General features: G+C 57.1%; 3 protein-coding genes across 7 annotated transcripts; 2 read left to right on the top strand and 1 right to left on the bottom strand.

Moving 5' to 3' along the window:
* Positions 1 to 222: 222 nt before the first annotated feature.
* LOC105469602 (cathepsin W) lies at positions 223 to 5089 on the top strand. Of its 5 annotated transcripts, none has more exons than XM_011720881.3 (10): positions 223 to 457; positions 718 to 802; positions 2559 to 2672; positions 3331 to 3485; positions 3586 to 3682; positions 3765 to 3845; positions 3935 to 4060; positions 4229 to 4293; positions 4375 to 4581; positions 4710 to 5085. In XM_011720881.3, exons 1-10 carry the CDS (start codon positions 371 to 373, stop codon positions 4872 to 4874), a joined length of 1182 nt encoding a protein of 393 aa, XP_011719183.2. In that variant the 5' UTR covers positions 223 to 370; the 3' UTR covers positions 4875 to 5085. The 5 variants fall into 5 exon arrangements, with proteins under 5 accessions (XP_011719183.2, XP_011719188.2, XP_011719181.2 ...); XM_011720886.3 differs by having other exon boundaries at positions 4663 to 4896; XM_011720879.3 differs by having other exon boundaries at positions 4229 to 4581; positions 4710 to 5089.
* Positions 5076 to 10265, bottom strand: FIB (FGF1 intracellular binding protein). Its single transcript, XM_011720878.3, has 10 exons — positions 10095 to 10265; positions 9695 to 9893; positions 9360 to 9486; positions 7773 to 7873; positions 6677 to 6810; positions 6227 to 6335; positions 6086 to 6149; positions 5711 to 5797; positions 5533 to 5630; positions 5076 to 5198 (listed from the first exon to the last, which is right to left on the bottom strand). Exons 1-10 carry the CDS (start codon positions 10177 to 10179, stop codon positions 5129 to 5131), a joined length of 1074 nt encoding a protein of 357 aa, XP_011719180.1. The 5' UTR covers positions 10180 to 10265; the 3' UTR covers positions 5076 to 5128.
* Positions 10266 to 13091: 2826 nt separating this feature from the next.
* Positions 13092 to 14088, top strand: LOC105469603 (coiled-coil domain containing 85B). Its single transcript, XM_011720887.3, has one exon. The coding sequence runs from the start codon at positions 13248 to 13250 to the stop codon at positions 13854 to 13856; it is 609 nt and encodes a 202-aa protein (XP_011719189.2). The 5' UTR covers positions 13092 to 13247; the 3' UTR covers positions 13857 to 14088.
* Positions 14089 to 14361: the final 273 nt, after the last annotated feature.

Here is a 14361-nt window from a genome sequence, read left to right as displayed (position 1 = left end):
AACCCTGTATCTACTGAAAATACAAAAAAATTGCTGGGCGTGGTGGTGCACGCTTGTAGTCCCAGCTACTTGGAAGGCTGAGGCAGGAGAATTGCTTGAACCCGGGAGGTGTAGGTTGCAGTGAGCCCAGATTGTGCCACCGCACTCCAACCTGGGTAGGAAAAAAAAAGAAAGAAAAAAGGGGTGGGTTGGGGAGCAGACAGGCAGAGGACTGAAAGCCTGAAGGCCTGAGCAAGTTGTGGGTTCTAGGGGTCCACCCCTCACCCACCAAACCTGTCTTCCCCTTCGTGGTTTCTCCAGCCCCGCCCTCACACCCTCCTCCTCGATCTGCACGGCTTCCTGCCTCCATGCCTCTCCAGACTGCACCAGCATGGCACTGACTACCCACCCCTCCTGCCTCCTGGCCCTGTTGGTGGCAGGCCTAGCCCAAGGCATCAGAGGCTCCCTTAGGGCCCAGGTAAGTGCTCCCAAAACCTTACAACTGCCAGTCCCACACCTGGGGTCACCCCTTCAGAAACAGCTGGCCTGTCATTCTCATTTTTCAGAGGGAGTCACTGAGGTTGGAGAGGGGGCTGACGTGCCCAAGGGCACATGGGAAGACAGAGAAGGCTAACTGGCTGACCCCTAGCCCAGTCCTTGCACGGCTAGGAGCTAAGGTGGGGCCCCAGCAATGATTCCTCTGCCCACTGCCCCTCTCTACCCTTGGTTCCTTGCCAGGACCTCAGTCCCCAGCCGCTGGAGCTGAAAGAGGCCTTCAAGCTGTTCCAGATCCAGTTCAACCGGAGTTACTTGAGCCCAGAAGGTATCACAGGGCACATACATCTCCACTCCAAGCCCCCACGTTTTTTTTTGTTTTTGTTTTTTTTTTTTTTTTTGAGACGGAGTCTCGCTCTGTCGCCCAGGCTGGAGTGCAGTGGCCGGATCTCAGCTCACTGCAAGCTCCGCCTCCCGGGTTCACGCCATTCTCCTGCCTCAGCCTCCTGAGTAGCTGGGACTACAGGCGCCCACCACCTCGCCCGGCTAGTTTTTTGTATTTTTTTAGTAGAGACGGGGTTTCACCATGTTAGCCAGGATGGTCTCGATCTCCCGACCTCGTGATCCGCCCGTCTCGGCCTCCCAAAGTGCTGGGATTACAGGCTTGAGCCACCGCGCCCGGCCACGTTTTTTTTGAGACGGAGTTTCACTCTTGTTGACCAGGCTGGAGTGCAATGGCCTCATCTTGGCTCACTGCAACCTCCACCTCCTGGGTTCAAGCGATTCTCCTGCTTCAGCCTCTAAGTAGCTGGGATTACAGGCATGTACCACCACACTTGACTTTTATATTTTTAGTAGAGACAGGGTTTTACCATGTTGGCCAGGCTGGTCTTGAACTCCTGACCTCAGGTGATCCACCTGCCTCAGCCTCCCAAAGGACTGGGATTACAGGTGTGAGCCACCGAGCCCAGCCATCCCACTTTGTAATAGATGAAAAACTTGAAGCTCAGGGTGGGGAACAGGCATGGCCAAGGTCACTCAGCAGGACAGGGCAGGGCTGGGCATGTGCTCCCTGGTTTCCTGAAAGCATGAGTGGGTCCAGGATCATTCTTTGCTATGGATCTGGAGGGCAGTGGCAGCGGGTGAGGTCCTGCCCTAGTCCTACGTGATCCCCTGGCTCCGCAGTCACTTCCCTGTGATTCCAGGCAGTGGGCAGGGGGCCACCACCTAGTCATTCGTTCATTCAGCAAACACCCAAGGACACCCATTTTGTCCCCACGTTGGGGACTTCTTCTCTAGCCCATGATCTAACCCCTGCCCCTGCCCTCTCGCTGTACTGATCTTTCTTTTTTTTTTTTTTTTTTTTTTTTTTGAGACGGAGTCTCGCTCTGTCACCCAGGCTGGAGTGCAGTGGCCGGATCTCAGCTCACTGCAAGCTCCGCCTCCCGGGTTTACGCCATTCTCCTGCCTCAGCCTCCCGAGTAGCTGGGACTACAGGCGCCCGCCACCTCGCCCGGCTAGTTTTTTGTATTTCTTAATAGAGACGGGGTTTCACCGTGTTAGCCAGGATGGTCTCGATCTCCTGACCTCGTGATCCGCCCGTCTCGGCCTCCCAAAGTGCTGGGATTACAGGCTTGAGCCACCGCGCCCGGCCTGTACTGATCTTTCTAGGGGGCTGGTCTGCGTGTGCCTTTTAGCCCAGGCTGCCCGTGCCATCGTCTCCTCTCCCCGTCATGTTCCAGCTCTCCTCCTGTGGTCAGAGGTGTAAAGGAGGTGGCCTGGCAGGAAGCTGGTCTCTGGCCGCACATCCTTTCCTTGAGTCACCACCACCAGACCCCTTACCTGGCTTCCTACCCAGGGTGGCCAGAGATGGTCCTCTCGCTGCCTCTGGGGAAAACCCAACCCTAGGTGGGCTGGGTAACCACTTCCTGGGCCTGGGTATCTGCAGTGGGGCCTTGTAGGAGCTACACGAAAGGAGCCAGTGCTCAACTGGGTGGGTGTGGGTGGAAGGGTGCCCAGCCAGTGGCTACTTCCTGCCCCTGAGGGTTTGGGAGTCAGCCTAGGACAACTCCCTCTTGGTCCAGAGCATGCTCACCGCCTGGACATCTTTGCCCACAACCTGGCCCAGGCTCAGCGGCTGCAGGAGGAGGACTTGGGCACAGCTGAGTTTGGGGTGACTCCATTCAGTGACCTCACAGGTACCATTAACCCTTCTGGCCTGTAGGTGGTGGTTGGGGAAGCGGTCTCCCCAGGGACACTGGCAGCTGGACCCAGTGGACCTTCAATTTTCACTTCCCAGGGAAGGAAATTCATTTCCCTGAGGAGCAGGGGCTTGGGTGCTGGTATCAAATCACCCAGTGCAGGGGCAGAATCTCTGTAGCCCTGTGTCCTAGCCCAGCCCAGGGGCCAGCACAGCAGCTACACGGAAGCACCCAGCAGGGAGTCCAGCCTCCCTAGGCTCAGCATCCCTGCCTTTTTGAGACAGGGTCTTGCTCTGTTGTCCAGGCTGCAGCACAATGGTGCAATCACAGCAGCTCACTCAGCCTCTACCTCCTAGACTCAAGCAATTCCCCCAACCTCTCAGCCTTCTAAGTAGCTGGGACTATAAGCCCGCACAACCACACCCAGCTAATTCTTCTACTTTTTGTGGAGATGGGGTCTTGGACTCCTGACCTCAAGTGATCCATCTGCCTTGGCCTCCCAAAGTGCTGGGATTATAGGCGTGAGCCACCACACCCGGCCTATCCTTGCCTTTTTGCCCCTCAGGGCATTATGGGACCAACGGCTGGAGTGGGAGAGGCAGAACAGGGAGAAGGGGTCAAAACAGAGACCTCAGTGGCCCTGTCTGTTCCCCAGAGGAGGAGTTTGGCCAGCTCTACGGGTATCGGAGGGCAGCCGGAAGGGTCCCCGGCATGGGCAGAGAGATAGGGTCCGAAGAGCCACAGGAGTCAGTGCCTTTCACCTGTGACTGGCGGAAGGTGGCCGGTGCCATCTCACCCATCAAGGACCAGGTATCTGCCCCTACCCAGCTCGCTCTAATTCAGCTAAGTGGTGGGAAGGAGAGGGGCCTGGCCCGAACACCTAGCCCCGCCTCACCCTCTCGCCCTCCAGAAAAACTGCAACTGCTGCTGGGCCATGGCAGCGGCAGGCAACATAGAGGCCCTGTGGCGCATCAATTTCTGGGATTTCGTGGATGTCTCCGTGCAGGGTAGGGCTGACAGAGGGTGCAGGTGTGACAGGGGAGGGAGGCCTAGGGGCCTGGTCACCCACACTGTCCCTTCTTGCACCAGAACTGCTGGACTGTGGTCGCTGTGGGGATGGCTGCCGTGGTGGCTTCGTCTGGGACGCGTTCATAACTGTTCTTAACAACAGTGAGTGCACTGCCCCGCCACTCTGTGCATCTGCAGGGGGACAGGGTGGGCAGGAGCGGAGCCTCCTCCCTTGTCTTGCTTATCTGCAGGTGGCCTGGCCAGTGAAAAGGACTACCCGTTCCAGGGCAAAGTCAGAGCCCAAGGGTGCCACGCCAAGAAGTACCACAAGGTGGCCTGGATCCAGGACTTCATCATGCTGCAGAACAGCGAGCACAGTGCGGGCAGGGCAGGGACATGGGGGGACGGCAGGGACAGACACCGGGGCAGAGGCAGACACACTGGGTGACTGGGCTAGAAGACAAGAGGGGGTGGGAGGAGCGAAGGAGCGAGAGAGAAACCGACACTCCCACATGCCAAGGGTCTGATGATGCTCCCGTCCCCAGGAATTGCCCAGTACCTGGCCACTTACGGCCCCATCACCGTGACCATCAACATGAAGCCCCTGCAGGTGGGATGGGAGAGCTGGCGGGGGAGGGGAATACAGGGGACTTGGCCCTACACTCAGCCCCTCGGCCCCCACCCCCTGCAGCTATACCGGAAAGGTGTGATCAAGGTCACACCCACCACCTGTGACCCCCAGCTTGTGGACCACTCTGTCCTGCTGGTGGGTTTTGGCAGCCTCAAGTCAGAGGGGATATGGGCAGAGACAGTCTCATCGCAGTCTCAGCCTCAGCCTCCACACCCCACCCCATACTGGATCCTGAAGAACTCCTGGGGGGCCCAGTGGGGAGAGAAGGTGAGTGTGATCTATTGGGGGAGGGGCGAGGCAGAACAGGCCACTTCCCACCTTCCCGCCCCTGTGTCCCCAACCTCCTAGGGCTACTTCCGGCTACACCGAGGCAGCAATACCTGTGGCATCACCAGGTTCCCGCTCACTGCCCGTGTGCAGAAACCGGATGTGAAGCCCCGAGTCTCCTGCCCTCCCTGAACCCACCTGGCCCCCTCCGCTCTGTCCTGTTAGGCCAGCTGCCTCCTCGCCAGCCCTACCCCCAGGTTTTTGCTCATCTTCCCAATCTCAATACAGCCTGAATAAACCAAGACAAGACGTCTGGCTTGTGAGTGGACTCTTCTGGTGGATGGGCGGAGCACAGTCACCATTCCCTGAGATATGTCCCAGTTCCCAAGAGGCCACTGTAAATGTCCATCCTTGTACACGGACACCAGGTGCTCAGAGACAGACACAGGCACATCTGCATGTCCCCCACCTGCTCCCCGGAGCGAGGACCAGTCTCCAAACTCAGGGCAACTTTATTGTCAGTGTGGGCGGGACATTGGGAGGGGCCTCAGTCATGATAGAGGCGCAGGAGGCAGCCGCGGAGGGTGCCCATGTAGCGGTCCCAGAGGGCCTGGTGTCTGTAAGAACATGAACAGTGACAGCTGAGTTTTCACAACACTCACCATGGTGGAGGCCCTGCCCTGAGTGCTTTCTACACCTTCATTCATTTTGCCCTTAGAAAATTCTTACAGTTCTTCTCATGATGAACCCCAGTTTGTATATGAGGAAACTGAGGCATGGAGAGGTTAAGAAACCTGCCCCAAATCACACAGCTTCTAAGAGGGGGAGCCAGAGCTTTGGTCCTACCCCCAGGGTAGTAGAATGAGGAACCTTGAGTCTGCGGGAGGTGAGGTCCTGGCAGGTGGCAGGCTGGGGCAAGGCCAAGCTAGACAGGAGGACAGGACTGCTCACCGGAAGCCATCGAGGGAGTGGACAGACGCTGAATACTGATTCAGGAAGAACCGCACGTCGCTGAGTGGCCAGTGGTCGGAGCGGCAGGGTTCCACAAACTGTGGGCCCAAGAGAATACTTAGCACTCGTCTAGGCCGGGAACAGGCCAGGTTGGGTGTCAGAGGGCACGACAGCTCACCTTCTCCACGAGGTCCACAAACAGGTCTCTGACATCTTTATTGTGAGTCAGCTTGGCGGCCACGTTCACCAGCCCCCGGGACAGGTTCTGTGGGGCAGGGATCTTTGGAGTTCTGCTTTCTGCCCCAGAAGTTGGGAGCTGAGCACAGAAGCTGGGGGAGGAGTAGGTCCCTCCCCAGATCCATCCACCTCCCTCCAGCAACCAAGTCCCCATTGTTTATGAGCTGCTCCCGTCAGCGGCCACCGTCAGCAGCCACCAGAGGGAGCAGCAGCGCCACCTGCCGGCCAGTCTCTGGGAGGGGCAGAGCTGCCCAGTAGAGGTGGCGAACTAGAGGCTGACGATGCCAAAGGCCAGAGGCTGGATGGGACCACAGACCTTGAAGTTGGCTTCCATCTCAGAGAAGACGCCCAGCTTTCCCCGGAGAGCAGTGCACACCAGGCTGCAGAGACAGGGTCACACCTATAGCCACCTGGGCCCCTACTGCAGGCCCTGCCCCATGGCCCCCTACAAGGTCACCTCTTATGCAGGTCCAGAAGGTCCTTGTCAGCCACTAGCACCTTGAGTTCCTTCAAGTCCTGGAGAAATTCCTTGTCTAAGTCCATGTCCATGTCATCCATCTGCGAGTCTATGAGGCCATGAAGGGGGTTGCGGTGGGTGATAAAATCCCCTTCTGGGATAGCCTAAGCCTTTCCTCACCCAATACTTCATTTCCCCCCTAGGGACAGAAGAGGAAATGGAGTGTCAGAGAGATGCAGTGACATGCCCCGGGCCACAGAGAGGCAATAGGCCCTCTGTCTGCAGACAAGCTGTGTGTGGGAAAACATTCTATGGGCAGGGTAGCCTGGGTGTGGGCCGCGAACAGGAGCGAATGCTGGGAACTGGGGGCCTGTGGGAGAAACTACTGGTGGGGAATCAGGTCCTGAGGATGGGGAGACATCCAGGCACCTAGGTCAATGGGGGCCTCACCGACGGCTCCAAGGGTCCAGTTTTGGATCATGAGCTCAGCGCAGAAGGCAAAGTCACCGAAGCTCAGATACTGCAGTTTTTTCTTCCCTGTCTCAAAGCGGTTGTTAGCAAAGAAGACGATGGCTGCATAGTCCCTGCACAGAAGAGAGGAGGGTCCTCTGGGCTTGAAATTCCTTCTTAGGCCGGGCACGGTGGCTCACGCCTGTAATCCCAGCACTTTGGGAGGCCGAGGCGGGCGGATCACGAGGTCAGGAGATCGAGACCATCCTGGCTAACACGGTGAAACCCCGTCTCTACTAAAAAATACAAAAAACTAGCCGGGCGAGGTGGCGGGCGTCTGTGTTCCCAGCTACTCGGGAGGCTGAGGCAGAATGGCGTAAATCCGGAAGGCAGAGCTTGCAGTGAGCTGAGATCTGGCCACTGCACTCCAGCCCGGGCGACAGAGCCAGACTCCTTCTCAAAAAAAAAAAAACAAAAAAAAAAAAGAAATTCCTTCTTAGGAAGCAGCTGCAACCTCAGCTGGGTGTCCGAGTTCTGGCCTCTCTCCGCCTCAAGTTGCTGTGTGACATGTCTCAAGTCACTTCTCTACGCCCTTTCCCCATCTGTGCGAAGAGAAGGTTCCAGCCCAAGTTTCCTAGTGCATACAGTGGGAGACCATAAGGGTAACAGTTACTATTTACTGAGCACTTCCTAAGTGCCAGGGCTGTGCCATGGCTTTACATATGGCATCTCTCAACAGCCCAACTGGAAATCGCTGGACTGTGCTTTGCATCCAGGTCAGTCTGGTCCAAAGTACAGACCAAGTTGGGTGCGGTGGCTCAAGCCTGTAATCCCAGCTACTCGGGAGGCTGAGGCAGGAGAATTGCTTGAACCGGGAGGCAGAGGTTGCAGTGAGCCGAGATTGCACCATTGCATTCCAGCCTGGGCAACAAGAGTGAAACTCCGTCTCAAAAAAAAAAAAAAAGTACAGACCAAAAGTGGGATAATCACTCCCCCAGCATACTAAGGAGGTCAGAAGAGTTGGGGTAGGGAAGGTGGACAAGCCTCAGGGCCCAGGGAAGTAGTGTGCAGGATGGGGAGGTGGCTAGCTCCTCACCTGGCCAACCGGTCAGAGAGGAGAAAGTGTTGCTGAATATTGTCCACCAGGGAGCCCCGCATTTCCTCTACCACCTTGAAGACTCGCTTAAAGTTGTCAAACTGCAGGGCAGTTAGGGCAGATAGAAGAGAGGACTGGTCAGAGTGTCCACCATGTCGCTCACCCAATAAACCACTTACTGAACATCCCTCCCTTCCCCATCCACCTATCCAGTCGGCAAGTGCTGATTTAGCATGTTATTCCTTCAACCAACTATTGGTTATTAGTACTTGTTATCAACTCAAATGCTTAGCAGCTCCTGCCGTATCTTGCCTTGGATAAATGTTTACTCAATCTTATCTCTAAATCCAACCCCATTTTAGCACCATGCTCTCCAGATCTTCACAAGTTTGAGTTGGAACAGACTTTCCTGGCTAAGCCCCAGGAACTAAAAAATAAAAAACAAATGCTAAGTTATAAACAGAAAGCTCACAGGAGATACAAAAGAAAGGCATCAAAGGCCCAGAAGGGTTACTTCTTCCTGGCGTACCAAAAAGGCTTGTGGAGAAGGTGGCATCTCATCTCCTGTCTTGGATTTCAAGATGTAGATATTGCCAAGAACAGTACCCTCCGGGTAGAGCAACATGAGTAAAGGAAAGCCTGGGGGCTGGACAAATGTAAGCCTAGAGAGGTCTGCAGGGACGAGATCACAGGACAGTCTATAGGTCAAAGCCAAGAAGTGCAGCTGCTACCCAGGACGCAGTGGGAGCCCAAAGTCAGATCTGGGCTTCTGAAAGGTCACTCTGGCCATACAGTACAGGATAGCTTGGAAGGAGCAACAGGGAGCCAGGCACAGTGGCTCACGCCTGTAATCCCAGCATTTTTCGAGGCCAAGGCAGATGATCACTTGAGGCCAGGAGTTCAAGACAAGCCTGGCCAACATGGTGAAACCTCGTCTTTACTAACAATACAAAAATTAGCCGGGTGTGGTGGTAGACGCCTGTAATCTCAGCTACTGCAGAGGCTGAGGCACAAGAATTGCCTGAACCCAGTAGGCGGAGGTTGCAGTGAGCCGAGATCACACCACTGCACTCCAGCCTGGGGCACAGAGCAAGACTCTGTCTCAAAAAGGAAAAAAAGGCTGGGTGTGGTGGCTCACGCCTGTAATCCCAGCACTTTGGGAGGCCGAGACGGGCGGATCATGAGGTCAGGAGATCGAGACCATCCTGGCTAACACAGTGAAACCCCGTCTCTACTAAAAAAATACAAAAAACTAGCCGGGTGAGGTGGCGGGCGCCTGTAGTCCCAGCTACTCGGGAGGCTGAGGCAGGAGAATGGCGTGAACCCGGGAGGCGGAGCTTGCAGTGAGCTGAGATCCGGCCACTGCACTCACTCCAGCCTGGGCTACAGAGCGAGACTCCGTCTCAAAAAAAAAAAAAAAAAAAAAAAGAAAAAGGAAAAAAAAAAAAAAGGGGGGGGAAAGGGGAAGGGAGGAGAAGACTAGGTATGAAGCTGCTGCCACAGTCAGAGGCTGGAGCTGGGGCAGTGGTCAAAGGGAGGGAGTGAAGTGCAAATGAGATGCTGTGTCTGTGTGGGTGCAGTGCCCACCTGTCTCCGGCAGCTCTTGAGGGTGATGCCTGTTTTGGTGCTGATGTCATCCAGGTCTTTCTTGGTGCCTTTGGACAGCTTCTTGCCCAGCACCTCCCGAACAAAGGCCTCATCAAAGGCATAGTACCTTGTGGAGTCAGACAACACCATTGACCCCCCCATAAAAGAGAGGAAAGGGGGCCTGGCGGGGCCTGGCAGGGCCTGGGTCTGACCCCTTCTGCTCTCAACTTTCTGATGGCTGGGTAAGTCCCATCCCTCCCTGGGCCTGTTTCAGCTGGGAAAATGGGTATACAGTCAGACTGGTTGATGTCTCCACCATCCCACAGGGTGAGCACCTCTCGATGAGTAGTGCCTGCCGGGAGGGCGGAATCTGGAAGATGAGCTGGTGCAGTAGCTTGGGTGGTGCGTGCAGCAGCCGCTCGAGCATGTGGAAGGTGCGGTAATGGTCCATGGTGTCGCTCTGCAGCACCGCTGCCGTGGCGCCCGTCTGCTCCAGGATTCCCGAGCGCACCCGCAGGGCCACCGCGTCGGTCACTGGAAAGTGGGTGCTAGCATCAGGTCCCGCCCCGCCGACGCCAGAAGCCCTTAAGGGATTCCATCCCCGATCCCTATAACACCCCTTATTCCCAGGCGCTCGCCCACTTCCCTAAAGGATGACCAAGTCCTAGCCCCGCCCCCTCTCCCATTCAAAACAACCGCTCCGCTGACGGGCTTCCCCACACGCCCCTGACGGACCCGAGTAACCATCGAGCCAGAGGCGATACACGTCCTCGTCGATAAGGGTAGTGTTCCCCACGAAGATGTCCAGCTCGCTGGTCATGGCGACGCCCGGGGCCGCAGCGGCCCGAGCAGGAGGGAGCACCGCTCGGGCCTGGCGCGCCGCCTCCAGGCCACTTCCGGGAGTGCCGAGATTCCGCTCCCGGCATCCGGACCCAGCATAGGACCACTTCCGGGACACAGCCAGTGGTGGCGGGGACGGGGCGGGAGCAGCGAGGGAAGAGAGGGGGAGGACTACGCGGAGGAGCAACGCTTCCTCCGGCCGGGAGGGGGAGTCCCGGGCTCCTGCGTCCTGTCTCCCCGCGGCGGTCTGCAGGAGCTCGAAGGGAGTTCCTCTTTTCGTCTCCACGGTCCCCGCAACCTCTCCCCTCACTTCCTCCTGGCTTTTCTCCCACCTTCTCTGCCCTCTTCGGGACCTCCTAAGTTTGACCTGTATCCTAAACTTAGGGGGTTTCACAGGGCTCTGTACTAAATCTCTTCTCCGCAAAAATGGGGTATGCCCTGACTTCCTCGGGCTCTTGCTGGAGACCCCTTTGTCCATCCTGCGCATGAGCACCTCTCCTGGGCCTGGGGCGCCTGCTTCCACCTTGGTTTTAACCACACCCCCATCCCCACGAGCTACTGACGTCTCTAATTCTGCCTTTCTGAGCTCTGCCTGGAAGTTCACATCCGGAGGGGCCGCCTATTGGCCAAGTCTGTCCACACTCTTCCTGTAAGCCCCTCAAAAGCTCAACATATTCTAGACAGACCTCTCGCTCTCCCCATTTGTTTCTTTCCTGCGTCGCTATCTCAGTGATAACCCTAACATCCACCAGTTCTCTCTTTTTTTTTTTTTTTTTTTTTGAGACGGAGTCTCGCTCTGTCGCCCAGGCTGGAGTGCAGTGACTGGATCTCAGCTCACTGCAAGCTCCGCCTACCGGGTTCACGCCATTCTCCTTGCCTCAGCCTCCGGAGTAGCTGGGACTACAGGCGCCCGCCACCTCCCCCGGCTAGTTTTTTGTATTTTTTAGTAGAGACGGGGTTTCACCGTGTTAGCCAGGATGGTCTCGATCTCCTGACCTCGTGATCCGCCCGTCTCGGCCTCCTAAAGTGCTGGGATTACAGGCTTGAGCCACCGCGCCCGGCCCATCCACCAGTTCTCATACGAGAAACCTGGGCGTTCTCCCAGACTCCTCTCTCCCCACGTTCAGTTCGGCTGATTTGCCTCCCGAATATTTCTAGTATCTGTTTGTCCTCTCCACCTCCACTGACGCTGCCCCAGCCGTTTTTCTGCTTAGCTCTCCTTGCTCCTTGCACAGTTACCAATCTCCCTGTTTATGTCCCCTCCCCGCAGGGTTCGGCCCACACAGGGTTCGGCCCAATCTTTTTTAAATACTTTTTTTTTTTTTTTTTTTTTTTTTTTTTTTTTTTTAGACAGAGCCTTCTCGCTCTGTCGCCCAGGCTGGAGTGCAGTGGCGCGATCTCGGCTCACTGCAACCTCCGCCTTCTCGGTTCAAGCAATTCTCTGCCTCAGCCTATGGAGTAGCTGGGATTACAGGCTCCTCCCACCACGCCAGGCTAATTTTTGTATTTTTAGTAGAAACGGGATTTCACCATCTTGGCCAGTTAAATGCATATATATATATGTGTGTGTGTGTGTATGTGTATATATATATTTGTTTTTTGTTTTTTTGGTTTTTCTTTTTGAGACGGAGTCTAGCTCTGTCGCCCAGGCTGGAGTGCAGTGGCGCGATCTCAGCTCACTGCAAGCTCCGCCTCCTGGGTTCACGCCATTCTCCTGCCTCAGCCTCCCCAGTAGCTGGGACTACAGGCGCCCGCCACCAAGCCCAGCTAATTTCTTTTTTGTATTTTTAGTAAAGATGGGGTTTCACTGTGTTAGCCAGGATGGTCTCGATCTTCTGACCTCGTGATCCGCCCGCCTCAGCTTCCCAAAGTGCTGGGATTACAGGCGTGAGCCACCGCGCCCGGCCAAATGCACATCTTAGAATGTTACTCCCTTGCTTAACATCCTTACAAATGTTACTCCCTTGCTTAACATCCTTACTGGCCTTTGGAAATGCTCCAATCTAGTACTGGAAGTTCTTAAGAATCTGGCTTTTACCTACCCTTGAAGCCTCTCTGTCTCTCTCGCGTTTTCTGGACACATCTGCTTTTCAAAAACCATCAAGCTATCCTCATTGTTCCTAAAGCAGCTAAGCTCTTTCGGGCACCAGTGTCTTTCACCTTGTTATTCTCTCTCCCTGAAATAGCTCTTTACTGGGCAAAGTCCTATGGATCTACCAGAGCCTCTTGGATAGCATCCCTTTTGGGAATCCTCTTAAGGACCCTCAGACCATACTTCTCCCCGATTTGTTTCTTGTTTAACACAGCTTGTCTTCCCGGACAGACTGCGTCCTCCTTGAGGATGGAATCAGTATTTTGGTTAAATTTATTTCTGCATGGGCCTTGCACATAAAAAACGTTTATTGAACAAACGAATCCTGTATGTTCCTCCCCCCAGGCAAGAAACGCTCCCTGGGAGGGATAGTAGTCTAACGGTGAGCTAGAACGTTTGGACTTAGGGTTCCGAGGAACCGGGAGCAATCCTTAGTGAGCCCAGACTTCCGAATTTGATCAAAGGTAAAGAGGGACTGGAGAGCGGTCCATCTGACTTCCGTCGGGGATGGGCAGGAGTCCGGGGTGGACGCCTGAGTCTTGGTTCTCAGAAGAGCCGAGAGGCCTAGGCTCGAGCTTAGGGCGATCCGGTACTTGGAGGTTCGAAGCTCCTAGTTTAGGGTTGAGACCGGTGCGGAGGGCGATGACGCGGGCCTTCCTTGACATCGAGGATCAGTAACACTAGGAGTGGGTGGGGAAGGGGGCCCCCTGAACTCAGGCCCCGCCCCTTTCCGGGGACTTTTCACCGGATTGGCTGTCCTTCCATAACGTCGTGCGGCCCCGCCCCGGCGCGCGCCCCGCCGCGTGCCCAGCTGGGGTAGCTGCTGCAGCCTACGCTGCCTCGGCCACTGCCTGCTGCGCGCGGAGCCGGAGCCCGACCCTGAGTGGCGCCGGGCCCGACGTGGGGCTCCTGGGTCGCGGCGGCGGGCGGGCGATGCTCCAGCGGCCTGACCAGCCATGGAGGCCGAGGCAGGCGGCCTGGAGGAGCTGACGGACGAGGAGATGGCGGCGCTGGGCAAGGAAGAGCTAGTGCGGCGCCTGCGGAGGGAGGAGGCGGCGCGCCTGGCGGCACTGGTGCAGCGTGGCCGCCTCATGCAGGAGGTGAATCGGCAGCTGCAGGGCCACCTGGGCGAGATCCGCGAACTCAAGCAGCTCAACCGGCGTCTGCAGGCAGAAAACCGTGAGCTGCGCGACCTCTGCTGCTTCCTGGACTCGGAGCGCCAGCGCGGGCGGCGCGCCGCGCGCCAGTGGCAGCTCTTCGGGACCCAAGCATCCCGGGCAGTGCGCGAGGACCTGGGCGGCTGTTGGCAGAAGCTGGCTGAGCTGGAGGGCCGCCAGGAGGAGCTGCTGCGGGAGAACCTGGCGCTTAAGGAGCTCTGCCTGGCGCTGGGCGAAGAATGGGGCCCCCGCGGCGGCCCCGGTGGCGCGGGGGGCTCAGGCGCCGGGCCAGCACCCGAGCTTGCTCTGCCCCCGTGTGGGCCCCGCGACTTAGGCGATGGAAGCTCCAGCACCGGCAGCGTGGGCAGTCCGGATCAGTTGCCCCTGGCCTGTTCCCCCGATGACTGAAGGCACTGCCTCCTCCACGCCGATGCCCGCCCGGATTGCTCCCCGAGCTGTGGACCTCGGGACTTGGACGCCGTCCTGGCTGCGCAAGAGGGGCCGCTGGCATGGACTAAGAAATCCTGACACCGATAAGGGCCCCTCGCTCTTGCTGGCAGGGCAGCAGGGGGACTGAAGGCTGGAGCGGAGGGACTTGCTGGGGGTTGGATTGGGGGTAATAAACCCGGACGGAAGCGGAGCCCGCGGCCTGGGCAGCGTCTGTTTGGTACTCGCCGGGGTTGGGGCGAGGGTGGGGTGCTGAAACAGGGTACCATTCCCATCCAGAAGGACTGCAGAACTAATGATTCCCCCATTACTTCGAGCCTGGGGTGGGATGCGGGGCAGTGGTAAACCAGATTTCCCCCATCGGGCGCCGGGACCGGCCAGAATCCAGCCCCTGAAGTGGCTCCAGCTCCCTTCCCGGCTCCTTCCTGTTCAAGACAATGGGGCAGGAAGCAGCTGCTGGGGGCTT

Source organism: Macaca nemestrina, chromosome 12 (genome assembly GCF_043159975.1).
Source record: "Macaca nemestrina isolate mMacNem1 chromosome 12, mMacNem.hap1, whole genome shotgun sequence".
Lineage (NCBI taxonomy): Eukaryota > Metazoa > Chordata > Mammalia > Primates > Cercopithecidae > Macaca > Macaca nemestrina.
The sequence above is the reverse complement of the archived record's forward strand: the minus strand, read 5'-3'. Positions and strand labels throughout refer to the sequence as shown.

What these genes read in the sequence shown, in the direction of transcription:
- LOC105469602 (XM_011720879.3), top strand. Translation starts at nt 371, where the DNA reads ATGGCACTGACTACCCACCCCTCCTGCCTCCTGGCCCTGTTGGTGGCA. An exon ending in TCCATTCAGTGACCTCACAG is followed by an intron (nt 2,673 to 3,330) that starts GTACCATTAACC and finishes TCTGTTCCCCAG; the next exon opens with AGGAGGAGTTTGGCCAGCTC. An exon ending in CGTGGATGTCTCCGTGCAGG is followed by an intron (nt 3,683 to 3,764) that starts GTAGGGCTGACA and finishes TTCTTGCACCAG; the next exon opens with AACTGCTGGACTGTGGTCGC.
- FIB (XM_011720878.3), bottom strand. Translation starts at nt 10,179, where the DNA reads ATGACCAGCGAGCTGGACATCTTCGTGGGGAACACTACCCTTATCGAC. An exon ending in CAGGCACTACTCATCGAGAG is followed by an intron (nt 9,487 to 9,694) that starts GTGCTCACCCTG and finishes TGACTCCACAAG; the next exon opens with GTACTATGCCTTTGATGAGG. An exon ending in CTCTCTGACCGGTTGGCCAG is followed by an intron (nt 6,811 to 7,772) that starts GTGAGGAGCTAG and finishes TCTTCTGTGCAG; the next exon opens with GGACTATGCAGCCATCGTCT.
- LOC105469603 (XM_011720887.3), top strand. Translation starts at nt 13,248, where the DNA reads ATGGAGGCCGAGGCAGGCGGCCTGGAGGAGCTGACGGACGAGGAGATG.